The sequence below is a fragment of the Berghia stephanieae genome, chromosome 3 (assembly GCF_034508935.2).
Source record: "Berghia stephanieae isolate SIO BIC M18660-M18661 chromosome 3, UCSD_Bste_1.3, whole genome shotgun sequence".
Taxonomy (NCBI): Eukaryota; Metazoa; Mollusca; class Gastropoda; order Nudibranchia; family Aeolidiidae; genus Berghia; species Berghia stephanieae.
The window spans coordinates 64681377-64700352 of NC_088362.1; the positions used below are offsets into that span (position 1 = coordinate 64681377).

Here is an 18976-nt window from a genome sequence, read left to right on the forward strand (position 1 = left end):
CAGAGAGATGATTTACAAGGAAAAAAATATCACCTCCCAAAACAAGAACTATGCATTTGACTGTTTCCCTCCCAGCCAAGAACTCTGGCCAGGGTCAGGACAAAACCAAGTAACCTCATTCCAAGACAAAGACAGAAAGCATGTTGGCAAACAGATATTATTGGGGGATAGAAGACACAGCAAGTATCTCCTTGCCCACTTATGGGAGGTCAGAACCCCATCCAGATGATTGAGTGGGGTTCCCGACCTCCCATAGTGGGCTGGGAGGTCCTTACTGTGTCTTCTATCCCCCTATATCTGTTTTCCAATTGCTTTCTGTCTTTGTCTTGGAATGAGATTACTTGGTTTTGTCCTGGCCCTGACCGGATACCCTTGGTGAGAGGGAAACAGTCAAATGTATAGTTAGTTTTGGGAGATGATATTTTTTTCCTTGTAAATCATCTCTCTGTTACTGTTATGTAATGTATTATGTTTTGTTTACATATTATATATGATTTGTAAACATTTGAGTGTATTCCTCTTAGTGGGGACCTGTGCTTGTGACTGGATAAGACTTTTAGGTGATCTCAAACTAAGTACTTCGATAGTTTTCTCCCTATTTGATCCAATTCTCCTTTGTCTTACTTTTTCTTGGATGCTTTATTGTAATTCTAGAACTTATTACTAACCCATTTTCTTCCTTTTTACTGACGCTGATATGACCTTCATGTGTTGCAAGCGTCATAAAACCCTTAAAAAAAAAAAAAAAATCATATCCCTTCTATGGTAAGGATATTTCCTTACTTCAATGATATAGAAAATATCTTCATATTTTGAATGTATTAAAAAAAATATAACTATAAATAATTTGTTGTAGTTTTGGGGGGGGATTCGTAAATCATGATTTTTAGCACACGACGTGACAGTACATAAACTGGGCGAAGTTCCTGACCTCCCATTGTGGGCAGGGAGGTACTTACTGTCTTCTATTACCCTACATCTGTTTTCCAACATGCTTTGTCTTTGTCTTGGAATGAGATTACTTAGTTTTGTCCTCATTCTGGTCGGAGAGGGAAACAGTCAAATGTATAGTTAGTTTTGGAAGATGATATTTTTTTTCCTTGTAAATCATCTCTGTTAGACTAAGGGCTACCGGGACCCCCACTCCCCCCCCCCCCCCCCCCCCCCTGGGGATTTTATGAGACCAATTTTTCTAGTTAGTATTAACATCTAAGCTATCCGTTTATGGCCGGCTGCCAAAAAAATAGTGTCATCTTTACAGAGTTATTGCCCCTGAAAGGTCATTCGGTGCAAAAATTTCAAAAAATTCATAAAATGCATTTTTGTATTTTAAAACACGTCTAATTTAATATAACTAAATATTATGTTTGAAACTGATGATTTGAGGGTCATTTTGAAATACATACAAACTATCTTTACTAATGACAAATAGAAAATTAATAAACAAAAACATCATTTTCTCGAAATACATATTATAGCATTTGAGGATGAGAATGTGAACTACTGAGAATAGGTGTCCTTGAAATACATTTATATTATAATTGTGACACACACACTCACCACATTCACACATAATTATATATATATATATATATATATATATATATATATATATATATATATATATATATAATTCTGTTATGGTTTGAGAGGTATGGAACATACTCATTTTTCTTAACAGTTCATCATCCACCCATTGGTCACAGTCTGAAAAATCATCCTCTGATTCAGAAGACCATTCCTCTTCACCATCCTCTTCCTCAATGTCATCTTCTTTAGGTTGCTGTTCATCAACAATAATGTTAACTAGTTCTTTTGGTATAATGTCATCATCTCCAAACCAGTCGATCACCAGACTACCAGAAGCTGTCCTTTTCCAACCGTTTTCCTCGGGTTTTGGAATTTCGGGGAAGTTTGATGCTGCTTGCTTCCAAACCATTGCTTGAAAGTTTGCTCTCTTGCTATGCATCAGTAGACCTTTCTTACAGGGAGGGAGCTGGGACAAATCAATGCCTTTACAGTGGGAGAGAGGTCTGTCATTTGCTCTGCTGTCTCCATACATTAGACACACAAACTTTTCAAGCTTTGATAAAACATCTTGATGTAGCACTTCTCGATTTCCCAATTCAGAAAATAAGTGTGTGAAATCTTGGTGTTTTGTCAATAGAGCAAATGGACGTACTTTTCCTTTTCCAGCAAAGCAGCTGGTAGTGTCACAACCTGTGAAACTGTGAAATCCCAACATAGCGTCACATATTTCTGGTGATAATTTGCTAGAAAGGTTTTTAATTCAGAAAAGTGAGTGGAGCAGGCACTTATGTTGGTAACAACAAGATATGAAGTGAATAGAAAAGTGCCAGAAGACAATAGAGAATAAAAATTTTTCGCGGCGGTGGTGGGGTTTGAACCTGCGACCTTATTGGTACGACAACTCCGCCTGGCAGGTGAGAGTGTGGCTCTACCGTGTGAGCTATCCACGAACACAAAAATATTCGTTTCAAACTCAAAGTCATTACTAGATCCCTCTCTCACCCACTTCTTGAGACCGCCGATTCGTTCGTACACCACCATCGCGAATAATTTTGACCAGCAGTTAAGCTTAATAGCCAATATTCTCAACACAAACATATAACATAGAAACGATTGAGACATTGAGTATGCTCCGGTGTATGGGGTGAATTTTTAATTCAGAAAAGTGAGTGGAGCAGGCACTTATGTTGGTAACAACAAGATATGAAGTGAATAGAAAAGTGCCAGAAGACAATAGAGAATAAAAATTTTTCGCGGCGGTGGTGGGGTTTGAACCTGCGACCTTATTGGTACGACAACTCCGCCTGGCAGGTGAGAGTGTGGCTCTACCGTGTGAGCTATCCACGAACACAAAAATATTCGTTTCAAACTCAAAGTCATTACTAGATCCCTCTCTCACACCCACTTCTTGAGACCGCCGATTCGTTCGTACACCACCATCGCGAATAATTTTGACCAGCTGGTCAAAATTATTCGCGATGGTGGTGTACGAACGAATCGGCGGTCTCAAGAAGTGGGTGAGAGAGGGATCTAGTAATGACTTTGAGTTTGAAACGAATATTTTTGTGTTCGTGGATAGCTCACACGGTAGAGCCACACTCTCACCTGCCAGGCGGAGTTGTCGTACCAATAAGGTCGCAGGTTCAAACCCCACCACCGCCGCGAAAAATTTTTATTCTCTATTGTCTTCTGGCACTTTTCTATTCACTTCATATCTTGTTGTTACCAACATAAGTGCCTGCTCCACTCACTTTTCTGAATTAAAAATTCACCCCATACACCGGAGCATACTCAATGTCTCAATCGTTTCTATGTTATATGTTTTGTGTTGAGAATATTGGCTATTAAGCTTAACTGCTGGTCAAAATTATTCGCGATGGTGGTGTACGAACGAATCGGCGGTCTCAAGAAGTGGGTGAGAGAGGGATCTAGTAATGACTTTGAGTTTGAAACGAATATTTTTGTGTTCGTGGATAGCTCACACGGTAGAGCCACACTCTCACCTGCCAGGCGGAGTTGTCGTACCAATAAGGTCGCAGGTTCAAACCCCACCACCGCCGCGAAAAATTTTTATTCTCTATTGTCTTCTGGCACTTTTCTATTCACTTCATATCTTGTTGCTAGAAAGGTTTGTGATGTTGAGAAACCTTCTGTTTTTCCCTGTCCCTGTGTCAAAAAGTAAAGGGACTTCAATTGTCTTTGCAAATGCCAAAAGCAACAAAAAGACATCAGTATCTGGTGATCTTACTACAATTTCTTCCTTGAAAGTTGAGCTGCATATGTACAGTGAACAATAATTTTGGTGTCAGCTTCTTCGTGACTGCAATCCAGCTCAGGCATTGGTCAAGAGTCTGTGGTTATTCCATTCTCACTGCTCAGCTGTACACATGTGTTTTCGATCGCAAAGAAAATGTTTCTGCCTTGGAGTTTTGATGCGTATTTGTCTGACTCCCATTCTTGTAAAATTAGCTTCCAGTCGCTTGGCACTTTTGTTAACTGTCCTCCAATAAGAAAAGTGTTATTTGAAGAATCACCCCTTCGAGATCTTTCTGTTGCTTTTATTGAATCCTCGAGGTATCTGTCTGTAATGAAAAGAAGTCTGTAGACTTTGGGAGTGTGCTGAACAGTTTCAGAGCCAGTTCACCAAATGTTTCTGGTAATGAAACCAATGCTTGGAGAACTGCATTGCCATCAACAATGTAGATGCTTTTCAGGAAATTCATTCTTGAGTCAGCAATTTCATATTTCTCCATTCTATTCATAAGTGTAGCTTTGTTTGTCTTCAAGAAAGATCCATCACTTGTTGCTAAAGCCCACGGAACTGGGCTTAGTGGATAGCACATCACTTTACGAAGATCAATGTTATGACACTGGCTTAACATGAACAACTGGCCAAACATATCTCTTTGTGCTGTAATTTTCAATGTTTTCGTTTTTTTGGAACTTATTTTACTATGACGAGCATCTTTTTGAGTCAATTTCTTCCTGCAGCTTTCATGGTACTTTGCTTCACGTGATATCAGACAATAATTTTCTGTCAACCCTATCAAGCGGCTATCTCCTCTGAAATGGGCAGCTTCACATATGGAAGATTTTGAAGACTCTGTTTGACACTTTACAAGCTTATCTTTTCTTCTGTTTACATATTTCTCTTTTCGCTGACAAATGATACATTCATCTGGAAAACAAGGTCCTGTCAGTGATTCAACACATCTTCTTTTAAGACTATTATCTTCATTACTGTTGGATTCCAGTTTTCTTTTCTTTTCAAGCCGTACATATTTCAGGCTAGTGAAACTTTTCAAACAAGGACGATGGAAGCCATGTTCTTGACCTGGGTGATCTGGAAGATTGTCACAGATGTATGCACATCTTTCATTGATGTCATCACTCTCAAGTCGAATTATCTTAACTTTTTGAACATTTTCCCATGCCTCCTCTGTAAAAGTTTTTAGGAAACCGTGATTTGCTAAATTGGGATAATGAATAACACATGTTTTCTTCACTGTCTTTGGTCGCTTATGTCTATCTTTTTTCAAAGAAACAGGCTCTTCGGAAGCCATTACACAATCAAGTTGATGAGTTAATATATTGATGTGAGCTTATAATGTCAATTTATTTTGTCATATTATTTCATTCTGAAATTTTTAAAAAAGAAAGAAAAAGGTTAGGAACAATCGACACTCTAACAATGGGGAGGATTACTGTACTCACTAGCCATTTTGAAATCAAATTTTATAAAAAGAGCTGGCTAGTCTAGTAAGACAACTAATCAATGATGAATTATTTAATTTTGGGTGAGGCATACAGAAAGAGTTCTTATCTTAGGTCATGTCTAAGGGCAGGCACACGGAAAAGGAAATATATGGAAAGGGACACATGAATGTAAACAGTGAAACACAAAGCAGAATTTTCATGTCAACACAACTTTGTTGTCATAGAAAGACAAATCGAATGATAGGGTATACTATAGATATCAGCATCTTTCACATTTTCCCATCTATTAAGCATTCTATCATTTAAAGAAAACCAACAATATGATGCTTTTCATCTTAGTTGGTGTTATCTTAATACATGTAGCAGGCTTTATGGACGTACTTATATGATGTCAGCTTTTATCAGTTATAATATGAAAACAGGCAATAGGCAAGCACAAAGACTAACCCTCATTAGTCATAGGTTTTAAAAAAATAATTGAAGCATGTGGTTTTCTTTTGGGTGTTGAAGAGGAGATACTATTTTGGTCTCTCTGACTAAACGTACATTTGGGCGCTGATATTGATATAACCTATTTGAGGTGCTAGCGCCCTAAAAAGGCCAATAAACAAACAAAGACTAACCTGAAACCGAAACTATAGAAAAATATGGGAAGGGACACATGAATGAAAACAGTGGAACACAAAGCAGAATTTTCATATTTCATGTCAACACAACTTTGTTCTCACAGAAAGACAAATTGAATGATAGGGTACATTATAGACATCAGCAGTTTAGTGTTACTTTTTTCCTTTCATAAGTACCAATGGTGAATCTAATAATTCGCATTATAATATTTTTCTATGACAAGAACTGCAAACCCTTATTTTTTAAATAGTTATTTCAGCAAAGCTGACACTGAAAAGCTGATTTCAGTGTTTACCTGGACCCTACCCTAAAAAAGTGAGTGAGCATCATGCTTACCGGACCCCCCCCCCCCCCCCAAACCAGAGTCAGACTAGATGTGACCCCCCTCCCCCCCTCCCGATCTCTCCTTGGGCTGATGTAATTAAAAAATGATCCCTAAGTACCAAATTTATCCTGTCATATTACAATAAACTGCTTTTATTTTGCTATAAACCTTTCTCTAATCCACCAAGGGGAATAACTGCTCTGTCAACAGTACAATCACAAAATATCCAATATCTTCAAAACTAGTGAATAAAAATTAACGAAATTTTAGATTTAGGTCTAGCTATACACAGGATATAACACTTTCTCTTTGATGTATATAGAAATATGTAATGCTCTAAAGTTATATAAGTGTCTGTGAAACTTTTTTGAAAATTTGAATATTTTAAAATTCATCCTTGAAGTTCATACATACTAAATAGTCTGAACCTTGAATTTAGTTATTATTTATCTAATATAGTCTATATACATCAGTGCAATCCAAATTTGTGACATGTGTGATGAAAACTAAGGAAGCTATGGCAGTTCAAAGTTTGGCAGTGGCAAGCTCATTTTAACGCACTTGATGACCTTTCAAGGGCAATAACTCTGTGAAGATGACACTTTTTTTTTTGGCAGCCGGCCAGAAATGGAAAGCCCACACATTATATTTACTTTAAAAATTGGTCTCATAAAATCCCCAGGGGGAGGGAGTGTTTCGCCCATTGGCCCTGGGTCTATGTGTTATGCACTGTATTATGTTTTCTTTATATTATATATGATTTGTAAAACATTTGAGTGTGTTCCTCTTAGTGAGGACTAGTGCTTGTGTCTGGATGAGACTTTTAGTGATCTCAAACTCTACTTTGATAGTGTGCTCTTGGAATCTACTCCTGTTTCTTATTTGAACCAATTCCCCGTTGTCTTACCTTTTCTTGGGTGCTTTAATTGTAATTCTAAAACTTTTTACTATCCCATTTTCCTTTTTACTGGCGCTGAAATGACCTTAATGTGTTGCGAGTGCGTAAAACCCTTAAAAACAAACAAAACAGTACGTAAAATCCTTCATTCATTGCTGCCACTGAGCCATTCTAATACTTTACTTTATACCTGGGTGGGGGTGGGGTTCCCTGACCTCCCATACTGGGCAGGGAGGTGCTTGCTGTGGCTGTTTTCCAAATTGCTTTGTCTTTGTCCCCACTCGTCAAGAGCTATCTAGATTTTTCAAATCCCACCAGAAGTCCAAATGATAAATGTGCAATAAATTCAAGACCTTGATGATTTTCATGATTGTTTAATGTAACTCTCAACAACACACACTATACAAATACATAAAGAATAATAAGGAAAAAATATCAGGACATTCGAATGATTTTGAGGAAACGCACTGGAGTGTAAATCACTTTCACTGTCTTATGATGTACTAGCTATGAAAGGCAGCCATTCATTACTTACAATTTAAAAAATAAAAAGAAAGATTTTTGAAAAGAAAAATAATAAAGTGAAAACATCAAAATAATTTCTGCTGCTTAAAACGTTGTAAAAAATTTAAAATTTCACTTTAACCCCCCCCCCCCCCCCCCCCCCCCCATAATAATGATAGTTGAATTCTTGAAGACACCACATTATCTCCCTTCATCCGTTGTAGCACATTTTGACGTCTGCACTTTTCAGTAGGAACTCCTATCCACCGTCAGCCAACAAGTTTTTTTCTGATTTAAGAATTGCTTTTATCAATTGGATGGTTTGGTCTCCCAGTCTCCCACTGGCAACCACGGACATAGACTCTGAATTCATTCAGTCTTGGCTTTTCCCATTCTGAACCTCCTCAATTTGATGCTGGTCTCCAAGTCTTGCCACTCGTACGGAGTTAATCAGAAGCATTGTATGGAATTCTCTGTACACTGTGAATCATAAATGAGTGGAATAATGAACCTTACATTGTATGGAATTCTCTGTACACTGTAAATCATAAATGGATAGAACAAGTCTTACATGTATAACTATGTGGCCTTGTGGTACGACACACTCTCGGATCAAAAGACACTGGGTTTGAGCCTCACTCTGAGCATAGATGAGTCCTTAGAAAGGGCTCTTTACTCATTTTCTCTCACTGTACTCAGGTTTAAAATGAGTACCTGGTCATTGACAGCGTTGTCCCTTTCTGAAAACTTATATTGCCTAACAGGTGTCATCTCCAGTTCTACATGTTAACCGGTACGTTTTCCTGTTGGTCAGGGACCCTTTGTAAAGCTACATACAAGTTCAAGATCGAGCTTTTACATTATACATAATTGTTAACAACCAATTTAAAATGCTAAACATACCATGCCATGGTTTACCCAATTCTTTCAAAATAAAATTTAACTTTGACATATCAAAATTATGTCAAAGGTCAAGGACATGAACATGTCTACTATGAGTAGATTAAAAGTTGTTTCTTAAACTTCCAAAATATTAAATTGCAATTTCAAGGGTCTCAAATTTCCACTAATTTAAGTCCTTCATTATGGAGACCACTGTTTTAGCTGAGGTAAATAGTGAAAAAATAGGCAAATCCTATTAATTTATTTGGCTCCTAAATCCTTGGGAGTGTGTATGTAACCAGTCCTTCAGAGGACCAATCATCATCATAGCTTGTCGCTCCAACACCAAACCCACTCCACAGCATCTTAGGTCATGGTCAGTGCAGCTGAGCCCATCCTGGCATTCTCTAAGGATCGTCTGCTCTGGGCATCCACATGTACACAAGCTAGTCTCAGCCAGTCCCCACATTTTCAGAGGACCGATAATGAATAGGTTACATAAAAATGGCATAACCATTTTAGTAGCAGGATTCTTAGAACTATGGGACGAAAAGAGCAAGGATAGATGATCTTTATTGACGACCAGTTTATATCTAGACTAGAAAATAAAATGCCATCACTCTTGTCTCCAGCTGATGAATTACACAAGGTATGTATCCAGTCCTTCAGTAGACTGGTTTTACACTTCCAATGAAATAGGAACCAGTATTTTGACATCACACTTTTGTTCCCTATTGTGTCTGATTGCAAAGGACTATGTGGTCTTGTGGTATGACGCTCGCTTTCGGATCAGAAGGTCCTGGGTTTGAGCCTTGTGAAAGACACAAAATGTACCCTCTTTTTGAGCGTTCTGATATGAGACAATACAGAGAGAGATAGAGATATATATAGAGAGAAGCAGCCTAGAAAGGGAAAACCGATAATGGAGATAAAAGACACAGCAAGTGATCTGTGCCCACCATGGAAGGCCAGTCAAATATCAACTGAGATCCTTGGTACATTTGGTGATTGTCAGGACAGGATGTCGTGTAACTGTGAGAAAATCTTCTCCTATTTACACAAGTGTCCACAACTTACAATGAAATCTCTTCCAGTTTTGCCTTTTCCGATAGTAAAACTTGACTCTATTGTGAGACAAGGTTTTCTCCACAACAGTTGCCTCCACAAGGACCTTGTCCCGACTGAAATAAATAAATAAATAAAGAAAGTAGCTTTAACAAATTAAAATATTATTTTTGCCAACAATTCAAAGCTTTTTCTAAGTGAAAATTACTTTAGTTTTAAGGTATTGCACGGTACAAGAGTTCTTATCATGCAGGGAAAGACCGAGAAAATTGGTGGGCAATGGTTGTTGCCTTAAGCAGCCTACTATGCAGAGAGGATTGAGTCAGTGATTCTTCCTTTGAAGATGTCAGTCAGTCGTGCAGAGTTGAATTGAAGAGAAAATTGCTGCTGAAACTCTTGGCTTGAACAGACATTTAGTAACAATTATAAAAAGGCCATAAAAATATAAAGTTGAGCTTTTATATACCGCAATATCCACCAAATGTGCTAAAAATGCTTTACAAAGGGTCCCTGACCAACAGCAACACTTAACACATACGAGAAATGACGTCTGTTAGGAGATATTACAATTTTTCTTTCCGACAGAGACAATATTGTTAATGGCCAGGTACTCATTTTACACTTGAGTAGGGTGAGAGAATGTGAGTAAAGAGCATTTTCCAAGGACTCAACTATGAGTCGAGCAAGGCTCAAACCCAGGACCTTCCCATCCCAAAGCGAGTATCATACCACTAGACCGCAAAGCCGCACAATGGGACCACTGTCAAGTGTTGACTTTAATCAAAATGGCTTCTTGCAGACAACAGTGTGTGTGTGGTGACCATTTGAAAAATTGTCTGGAATTGGCACCGTGTATATAGCCAAACTCTGGAAAGACCTGGATTCAACATGTTGACCAGAAAGTAGTCATCCTCCAAATACCAAGAAAAGTGACGTTTTATTATTATTATTATGGCTAGTTTTATCTTTACCTCAGAACTGGCTGGCCAAATAAAGTGAAGTCAGATCCACCGACAGCCAAAACCTGCAATCAGTAAAATATATTCTTTAATATCAGAGTTAAATTGTGAAAGTGGGATATATGCATAAAAGTAAGGCATGGATATTTTTGTGGTTTTACAATGCGCTTGCGACACCCTTGGTTCATTCAGTAAAAAGAAAGATGATAGGGGGAAAATGTAGATATGAAAATAAAAACACCAAAGAAAAATCAAGACAAATGGCACTGGTTCAAATAGAGAACAGAGGTCCCAGACCATTCCACCAATGTGCCTATTTCCACATGACCTACAATTGATTAAAAACTAAAGAAATAATATAATAATACATAACAGAGAAATGATTTATAAGGAAAAACACCCATACTGGGGGGTCAAAGGTCATAAGACTACACCTCTATTCAAAGTTCTCAATTTCTGTCTAAATTAAGAATATGACATGAACTTATAATTGAATGGAAGAAAAGGACAAGATTCTGAACCAGGCCTGCATCTACTCCCTGAAAATACGCGAGACATTTGGGTCCGGGTTTAGGGCGGATCCCTGGTAGGGGGTAAGGGGGACAACATGAGCAAAGATCCCCATTTCCCGGAATATTTTCTTAGAATTATACCAATAGGCTGTGAAACAAAATGAAAAATTTTAATTTCTTTTTTTTTTTTTTCCCCGGCAGCCCGAAATGGCCGGAAATGCCTGCAAATTTACAGGCCTGCTGAACGTGTGTGTGTGTGTGTCTGGGGAAGGGGGGGGGGTCGATTGATTGAAAGGACTATCATCTGGAGTTTGAATCCTGTTTTCCACACTCCATTTGTTCCTTTAGTAAGAAATTTCAACTCCGACTGCTCATTCTGTCTCTTCTCAAAATAGACCCTGAAATCAATTCCAAAGGGGAATTTCTGGTCAAGTGGTTAGAGCATTGCACTGAGACCCGCAAACCAAACTTCAGGCACTTTCATTTATTTCCTTGGGCAATATCATTGACCTCAAATTTTCTCACTTGTTTATGAAATTATCTCAGGGTTCTCACAACTTGGGCAGATCCATATCATGACCAATAAACACTACAAAAGGAGGATGGACCAGACCCATATCATGACCAATAAACACTACAAAAGGAAGAAAGACTAGACCCATATAATGACCAATAAACACTACAAAAGGAGGAAAGACTAGACCCATATCATGACCAATAAACACTACAAAAGGAGGATGGACCAGACCCATATCATGACCAATAAACACTACAAAAGGAGGAAAGACTAGATCCATGTAATGACCAATAAACACTACAAAAGGAGGAAAGACTAGACCCATGTAATGACCAATAAACACTACAAAAGGAGGAAAGACTAGATCCATATCATGACCAATAAACACTAAAAAAGGAGGAAAGACTAGATCCATATCATGACCAATAAACACTACAAAAGGAAGAAAGACTAGATCCATATCATGACCAATAAACACTACAAAAGGAAGAAAGACTAGACCCATATCATGACCAGTAAACACTACAAAAGGAGGAAAGACTAGACCCATATAATGACCAATAAACACTACAAAAGGAGGAAAGACTAGACCCATGTAATGACCAATAAACACTACAAAAGGAGGAAAGACTAGACCCATGTAATGACCAATAAACACTACAAAAGGAGGAAAGACTAGACCATAATGACCAATAAACACTACAAAAGGAGGAAAGACTAGATCCATATCATGACCAATAAACACTAAAAAAGGAGAAAGACTAGATCCATATCATGACCAATAAACACTACAAAAGGAAGAAAGACTAGATCCATATCATGACCAATAAACACTACAAAAGGAAGACAGACTAGACCCATATCATGACCAGTAAACACTACAAAAGGAAGAAAGACTAGACCCATATCATGACCAGTAAACACTACAAAAGGAGGAAAGACTAGACCCATATAATGACCAATAAACACTACAAAAGGAGGAAGGACTAGACCCATATCATGACCAGTAAACACTACAAAAGGAAGAAAGACTAGACCCATATAATGATCAATAAACACTACAAAAGGAGGAAAGACTAGACCCATTTCATGACCAATAAACACTACAAAAGGAAGAAAGACTAGACCCATGTAATGACCAATAAACACTTCAAAAGGAGGAAAGACTAGATCCATATCATGACCAATAAACAGTACAAAAGGAAGAAAGACTAGACCCATATCATGACCAATAAACACTACAAAAGGAAGAAAGACCAGACCCATACCATGACCAATAAACACTACAAAAGGAAGAAAGACTAGACCCATACCATGACCAATAAACACTACAAAAGGAAGAAAGACTAGACCCATACCATGACCAATAAACACTACAAAAGGAGAAAGGACTAGATCCACATCTTGTTCAATAAACACTACAAAAGGAGGAAAGACCAGACCCATACCATGACCAATAAACACTACAAAAGGAGGAAAGACTAGACCCATATCATGACCAATAAACACTACAAAAGGAGAAAGGACTAGATCCACATCTTGTTCAATAAACACTACAAAAGGAGGAAAGACTAGACCATACCATGACCAATAAACACTACAAAAGGAGGAAAGACTAGACCCATACCATGACCAATAAACACTACAAAAGGAGGGAAGACTAGACCCATATCATGACCAATAAACACTACAAAAGGAGAAAGGACTAGATCCACATCTTGTTCAATAAACACTACAAAAGGAGGAAAGACTAGACCCATACCATGACCAATAAACACTACAAAAGGAGGAAAGACTAGACCCATATCATGACCAATAAACACTACAAAAGAAGGAAGGACTAGACGCACGTCATGACCAATAAACACTACAAAAGGAGGAAAGACTATCATATTCCAAAAAGGCTTTCAGACATATTACAAATAGTAGGATAGTAAGGTGCATAATTGATGTGGTGAAAGAGTTATGATGATGTTGTGGGGGTTGCCGTAGTGGTGGTAGTTTTGATGATGAGATTGTTGCGGTGGTGGTAGTGATAATGATGATGATGTGGTGGTGTTGGTGGTGGTTGTTGTAGTAGTGATTGTGATGATGATGATGGTGATGTGGTGGCTATAGTAGTGGTGGTAGTGATGATGATGATGATATGTGGTGGTGGTGGTTGTAGTAGCGAGGTTGTGATGATGATAATGATGTGGTGGTGATGGTGGTTGTAGTAGTGGTGATAGTGATGATGATGATGAGATGTGGTGGTGGTGGTTGTAGTAGCGGTGGTTGTGATGATGATAATTATGTGGTGGTGGTGTGGTTGTACTATTGGTGGTAGTGATGATGGTGCTGATGATGTGGTGGTGGTAGTTGCAATTTTGTTGTTTGTTTTTTTTTAAAGGATTTTAAGGTGCTTGCAACACATTTAGGTCATATCAGCGCCAGTAAAAAGGAAGAAAATGGGATAGTAAAAAGTTTTAGAATTACAATTAAAGCACCCAAGAAAAAGTAAGACAAAGGGGAATTGGTTCAAATAAGAAACAGATGTATATTCCAAGAGCACACTATCATTGTACTTAGTTTGAGATCACCTAAATGTCTCATCCTGACACAAGCACAGGTCCCCAGTGAGAGAAATACACTCACATGATTACAAATCATATATACATGTATATATGTAGAACAAAAAACAATACAGTTCATAACAGTGAGATGATTTACAAGGAAAAAAAATATCATCTCCCAAAACTATAACTATTCATTTAACTGCTTTCCAAGGACAAAACTAAGTAATCCCATTCTAAGACAAAGACAGAAAGCAACTCGGAAACAGATTTAGGGGATAGAAAACACAGGGTGACCTCCTTCCCACCATGAGAGGTCAAAAACCCCTCCCAGTTGTAGCAATGTTGGTGGTGATAAAGATGATGTGGTGGTTGCTGTAGTGGTGTTAGTGATGAGGTGGTGGTGGTGGTGATAAAGATGTGGTGGAGGTTGCTGTAGTTGTGTTAGTGATGAAGATTATGATGACAAAGTGGTTACAGGAGTGGTGGGAATGATGATGATGTGATGGAGGAGTTATAGCAGTGGTGGAAAGGATGATGATGATGTGGTGGTAGTTGTAGTAGTAGTGGTGGTGGTGGTGTTGAAATGGACCTGAACAAATTCCCGACCATTTCCAGATTCATTTACCTATAATGAGTGAATTCCTGAACTTTTTCCCGACCCAGGAAGAAAATAATCAAATTCTTGACCTTCTCCTGATTTTCCAACCGTGTGGGAACCCCGTTATCTACATCATGGAATGTCATCTAATGATGATGCGCTGAAAGTTCTTGCTGTTTTATTTGTTTAATAATGCTATTGGCATCGCAAAATCTAGCATAAAAATTGTTTCTCTCTAAAAATAAAAAATTTAAAAATCTTTTTAAAAAATACCTTTTCAAGTCTTATTTTATCTCCAACATTGGGAGGGAAATCATTCTTGACAATGATAATATCCCCAGCAGTGACCTTGTATTGAAGAGAGCGGACATGAACAACAGCATAGAGACGTCCTTCTCTGCCATTTTCCAGAGAGTCGTTGATCTGGTAAGTGATAGCTGGTGAGTCACCAGAGAGAAAATAAATTACAAACAAAATTTAGATGTTCATCGGTTGGTGAGGAAAGAGAGAGAAAAAATGACAAAGTTTAAATGTTCATTGGTTGGTAAGGAAAGAGAAAGAAAAAAATTATGAGCAAAGTTTAGATGCTTACCACTTGGTGAGTGAAAAGAGAAATAAATTCCATGCAAAATTGGCATGCCTATCAGCCATCTCAAGTTTGTGAATAAGAAAAACTAAGCTATGATAAATTGTTTAAAGAAATGATTTAATATATATGTTGAAAATCCAAACATTTCATTTTATCTACATGAATATTAGCGTAGGAAAAAAGTGTAGAAGGAGAAAAAAATAAAACACACATGAATTTACCTTTCTGCAGCGACTCGTCGGCTAGAGGGGAATAATCTCCAATTTCTTTGATACCAGCAGCTCTGAAATGGGAAGTAGAAAATAAATCCTAGCTAAACTAAGTGAATGAGAAATAAAATAATCTATTTTTTACCCCCCCCCCAAAAAAAAAAAAGAGAAAAAAACACAAAAAACAACAACAAAAAAAGAAAGAAACAGCATAAAACAAACAAACAAAACCCATACCTCATGTTTTATGTTTTATCATCATTTGTATTTATGAACATAAGTACGCATTCCATCTAAATAGCAAGTGATGATCCTGAAATTGTCATCCATTTTTTCTCTTCAAAAATATTAAACTCCACGAGCATGGGCCATCAAGTTTTTGTCCACTCAAGGACCCACGCCACGCTAACGTTATATTCATACTCCAACCACCATTGATTACTGACGATACGAGTTATTTTGCATTTTATTTTATTTGTTTTCCACGTTAATTTGTGTAATGTTGTGCTGACGAAGGGTTTGTACCCGAAACGTCCATTGTCTGTATTGTTCCCATACGAAGCCTCTCCATTTTCACTCTTTCGATAGTATTTTCACGATCACAGGCTTCAGGCAGCCCCTACCATTTTCTAATTATCTAATAACATGCTTTTACTCTTCCACTTTAATTATTTTCACCCATTTTGTTACAAATCCTCGCTTTTGGCATTTAGCATATTGTGGTCCACCTTCCCATACTATCTTATTGTGGTCCACATTCCTGTACTATCATATTGTGGTCCACCTTCTCATACTATCATATTGTGGTCCACCTTCCCATACTATCATATTGTGGTCCACATTCCTGTACTATCATATTGTGGTCCACCTTCCTATACTATCATATTGTGGTCCACCTTCTCATACTATCATATTTTGGACCTCAAAGCGTATCAAACTATGAGAAATCTTACTGGTTGGCAAGTCTGCGTATGCGCCGAGCGAGGCTCGAGCCCAAGACCTTCCGATCCAAGCGAGTGTCATACCACAAGACCACACAGCAGCCCTACGAATTTTTCTTTTCCAGGATTGGATGAATAAAGTTAATTTTGTCTTATCTTATCTTACCCCAAGTTCCAGCTGATCTTGGAGTCCGCTGCAGTTGTTCTCTTTGTCCTACAAATAACCATGGCCGATAGGAATACAGGGCAACGATTGCCAGGTAAACTTTGAAGACTGGCCCCCAATAGTGGAGTCTGTATCTGACACTTTAGGCTAGGAGTTAAATCAAAGAGTCTGGATACAGCAGACAAACCTGAAGGACAAGAATATTGTTTAAACATTAAATTGTTTTTAAAACCACACAAACAAACAAACAAATAAGAGCTTTTATATATAATTTTACTTCAAATTATTTTGTTCTAAATGCCTTACATGGCACCATAAACAGCAAAACTGTACACAAAAGATGAGACATGCAACCATTAAAACCCATTATAATCTTCTTCTCAATAGATAGAGCTAACAGTATGGACTGTGAACTTGTCTTATCCCAGAGTATTATGAGAAAATAAAGAGTAATGAGCAAAATCATTTGGAGAGAGAGAGAGAGAGAGAGAGAGAGAGAGAGAGAGAGAGAGAGAGAGAGAGAGAGAGAGAGAGAGAGAGAGAGAGAGAGAGAGAGAGAGAGAGAGAGAGAGAGAGAGAGAGAGAGAGAGGAGAAAGAAGAGAGAGAGAGAGAAGAGAAGAGAGAGAGAGAGAGAGAGAGAGAGAGAGAGAGAGAGAGAGAGAGAGAGAGAGAGAGAGAGAGAGAGAGAAAGACAAAAAATCCATCAAAAATTTCAGGAGTTATATGAAGTTAAAATTTGGCAAATTTTCAATTGCGTGTATTTTTTAATTTACAGCATGTGTTTTTAAAATATAAACACTTGTTTTTAGAATAACATCTAAACTTTATTTGTGCCAAATTTCAGGGCTATATATATATGCGCAGACACTTTTTAACTCTGCGCCGAAATGCCATGTTTTCATTATCTTCTCATCATGGCTGCCTGACGATATAGATATTCATATCGATATATTTTAATTTAGTTATTTATTATTTTTAATTTATCCCATAATATTTTCAGTACTATTATTTACTACGTTTTCATGTTGAATAAATACTTTCCAACTTTTTTAATGGGTATTCTATAGTTTTTATTAGTTTGTATATTTCTTTACTTTGTAAAATCCGATATAATATCGATATTTAAAAATGCTAATTGCTTTAATTTTATCATCAAGTTTCTTTCCCATACATTTAGATATATTTGTTGTCACTTGTATTCACATTCTAAAGTCTAAAGGTCTTAATAATGAGGTAAGAAGTTCTATTAGTTATAAATCTTGACAACCCACACATTGAGAGAGAAGAAGGGGGGGGGGGGGGGGGATAAAATTATAATAATTGTCAGTCCAAATGATGTAATAGTAATAGCAATAAACCCAAAGTAGTTTAGCAGTATTTTCAAAACCCAAAACTTTCCTTCCAATTAAAATAGACAAACTGCCTTTGTGTGAATCCTTTTCAATTCCTTTGAACTTTTTCATTCTGCCATTTTACTTTTGCAATTAAATTGCCAGAGGTAAAAATAAACACATTACCCTGGTATGTCATTACGCAACATGTTTATATCCTGGGAGTGGCTACGTACAAAGTAACCAGGCACCTAGCCTCAGGATCTACATACACGGTAACTTCGGTAACTGCTTTGCCGCTGCAATACAAGCAATGGATGGACCTCTCTCTCTGTCTCCCTGTGTGTGCGTGCGTTATTTTTAAAAATCAAACAATACAATTTAACCCATTAAAGGCGAGATTCAATCTTAGTTTAACCTAACTCCAGATCTCAGACATAATGTTATCATTAAAAGACAAGCCATGCTTTATAGATTAATTGGTGAAAACGATTTATTCTGCATAAACAATGGGGAAACTATTAATTGGATGAAAAAAAATAATCTGTGTTACTGTTAAGAGGTTAAAATTACACAAACCACATATCATAAAGCATCTCTGTATCACCCCTTTGATCTACGTCATCAGGCGATCCATTGTTTTTTTTCATCTTCTCATATCCCCCCCCCCCCCTCTCTCTCTCTCTGTTATAGTGTCATCCCTTCCCCTTCACATCTCATGGTAAAACAAAAACTCTCTGCTCAGTTTGCAAAAACATGTAGGATTTGTCTCTCACTAGGCCTAGGCTAAGGCTAATGACAAGACATCGGGTAGTGGGTGTCCATAGATTCTCTATTTGGCCAATTTAATCAGGCATTTGGCCATCTGGCGGCCCAGCTACAGCTTACTTTCTGCCTATAACACACACACACACACACACACAAAGGGAGGGGGGAGAAGAAAGAAAAGATCAAGGTCATAAGTGACAGTGCACCAGGCTCAATGCCCCCTCGCCCCTCCCTCCTAAACCGCGGTACAAGGTTACTGTGTATGTTACCGTGTACGTAGAT

General features: G+C 37.7%; 1 protein-coding gene across 3 annotated transcripts in view; it reads right to left on the minus strand.

The window, feature by feature from the left end:
* Positions 1-7750: 7750 nt before the first annotated feature.
* The window catches only part of LOC144968205 (large ribosomal subunit protein bL21m-like), a 12734-nt gene continuing 1508 nt past the window's right edge, over positions 7751-18976 (minus strand). Inside the window, exons 1-7 of one of the 3 annotated variants that reach the window (XM_078906324.1) lie at positions 18113-18148; positions 16595-16781; positions 15500-15561; positions 14963-15126; positions 10520-10572; positions 9561-9664; positions 7751-8081 (exon numbers count right to left, since the gene is read on the minus strand). In XM_078906324.1, the coding sequence (XP_078762450.1) occupies positions 7975-8081; positions 9561-9664; positions 10520-10572; positions 14963-15126; positions 15500-15561; positions 16595-16781; positions 18113-18125 (690 nt within the window). In that variant the 5' untranslated portion in view covers positions 18126-18148 and the 3' untranslated portion in view covers positions 7751-7974. Of the gene's footprint in view, positions 8082-9560; positions 9665-10519; positions 10573-14962; positions 15127-15499; positions 15562-16594; positions 16782-18112; positions 18149-18976 lie in introns of those variants that run through there. The other 2 variants (XM_078906323.1, XM_078906321.1) reach the window with 2 other exon arrangements.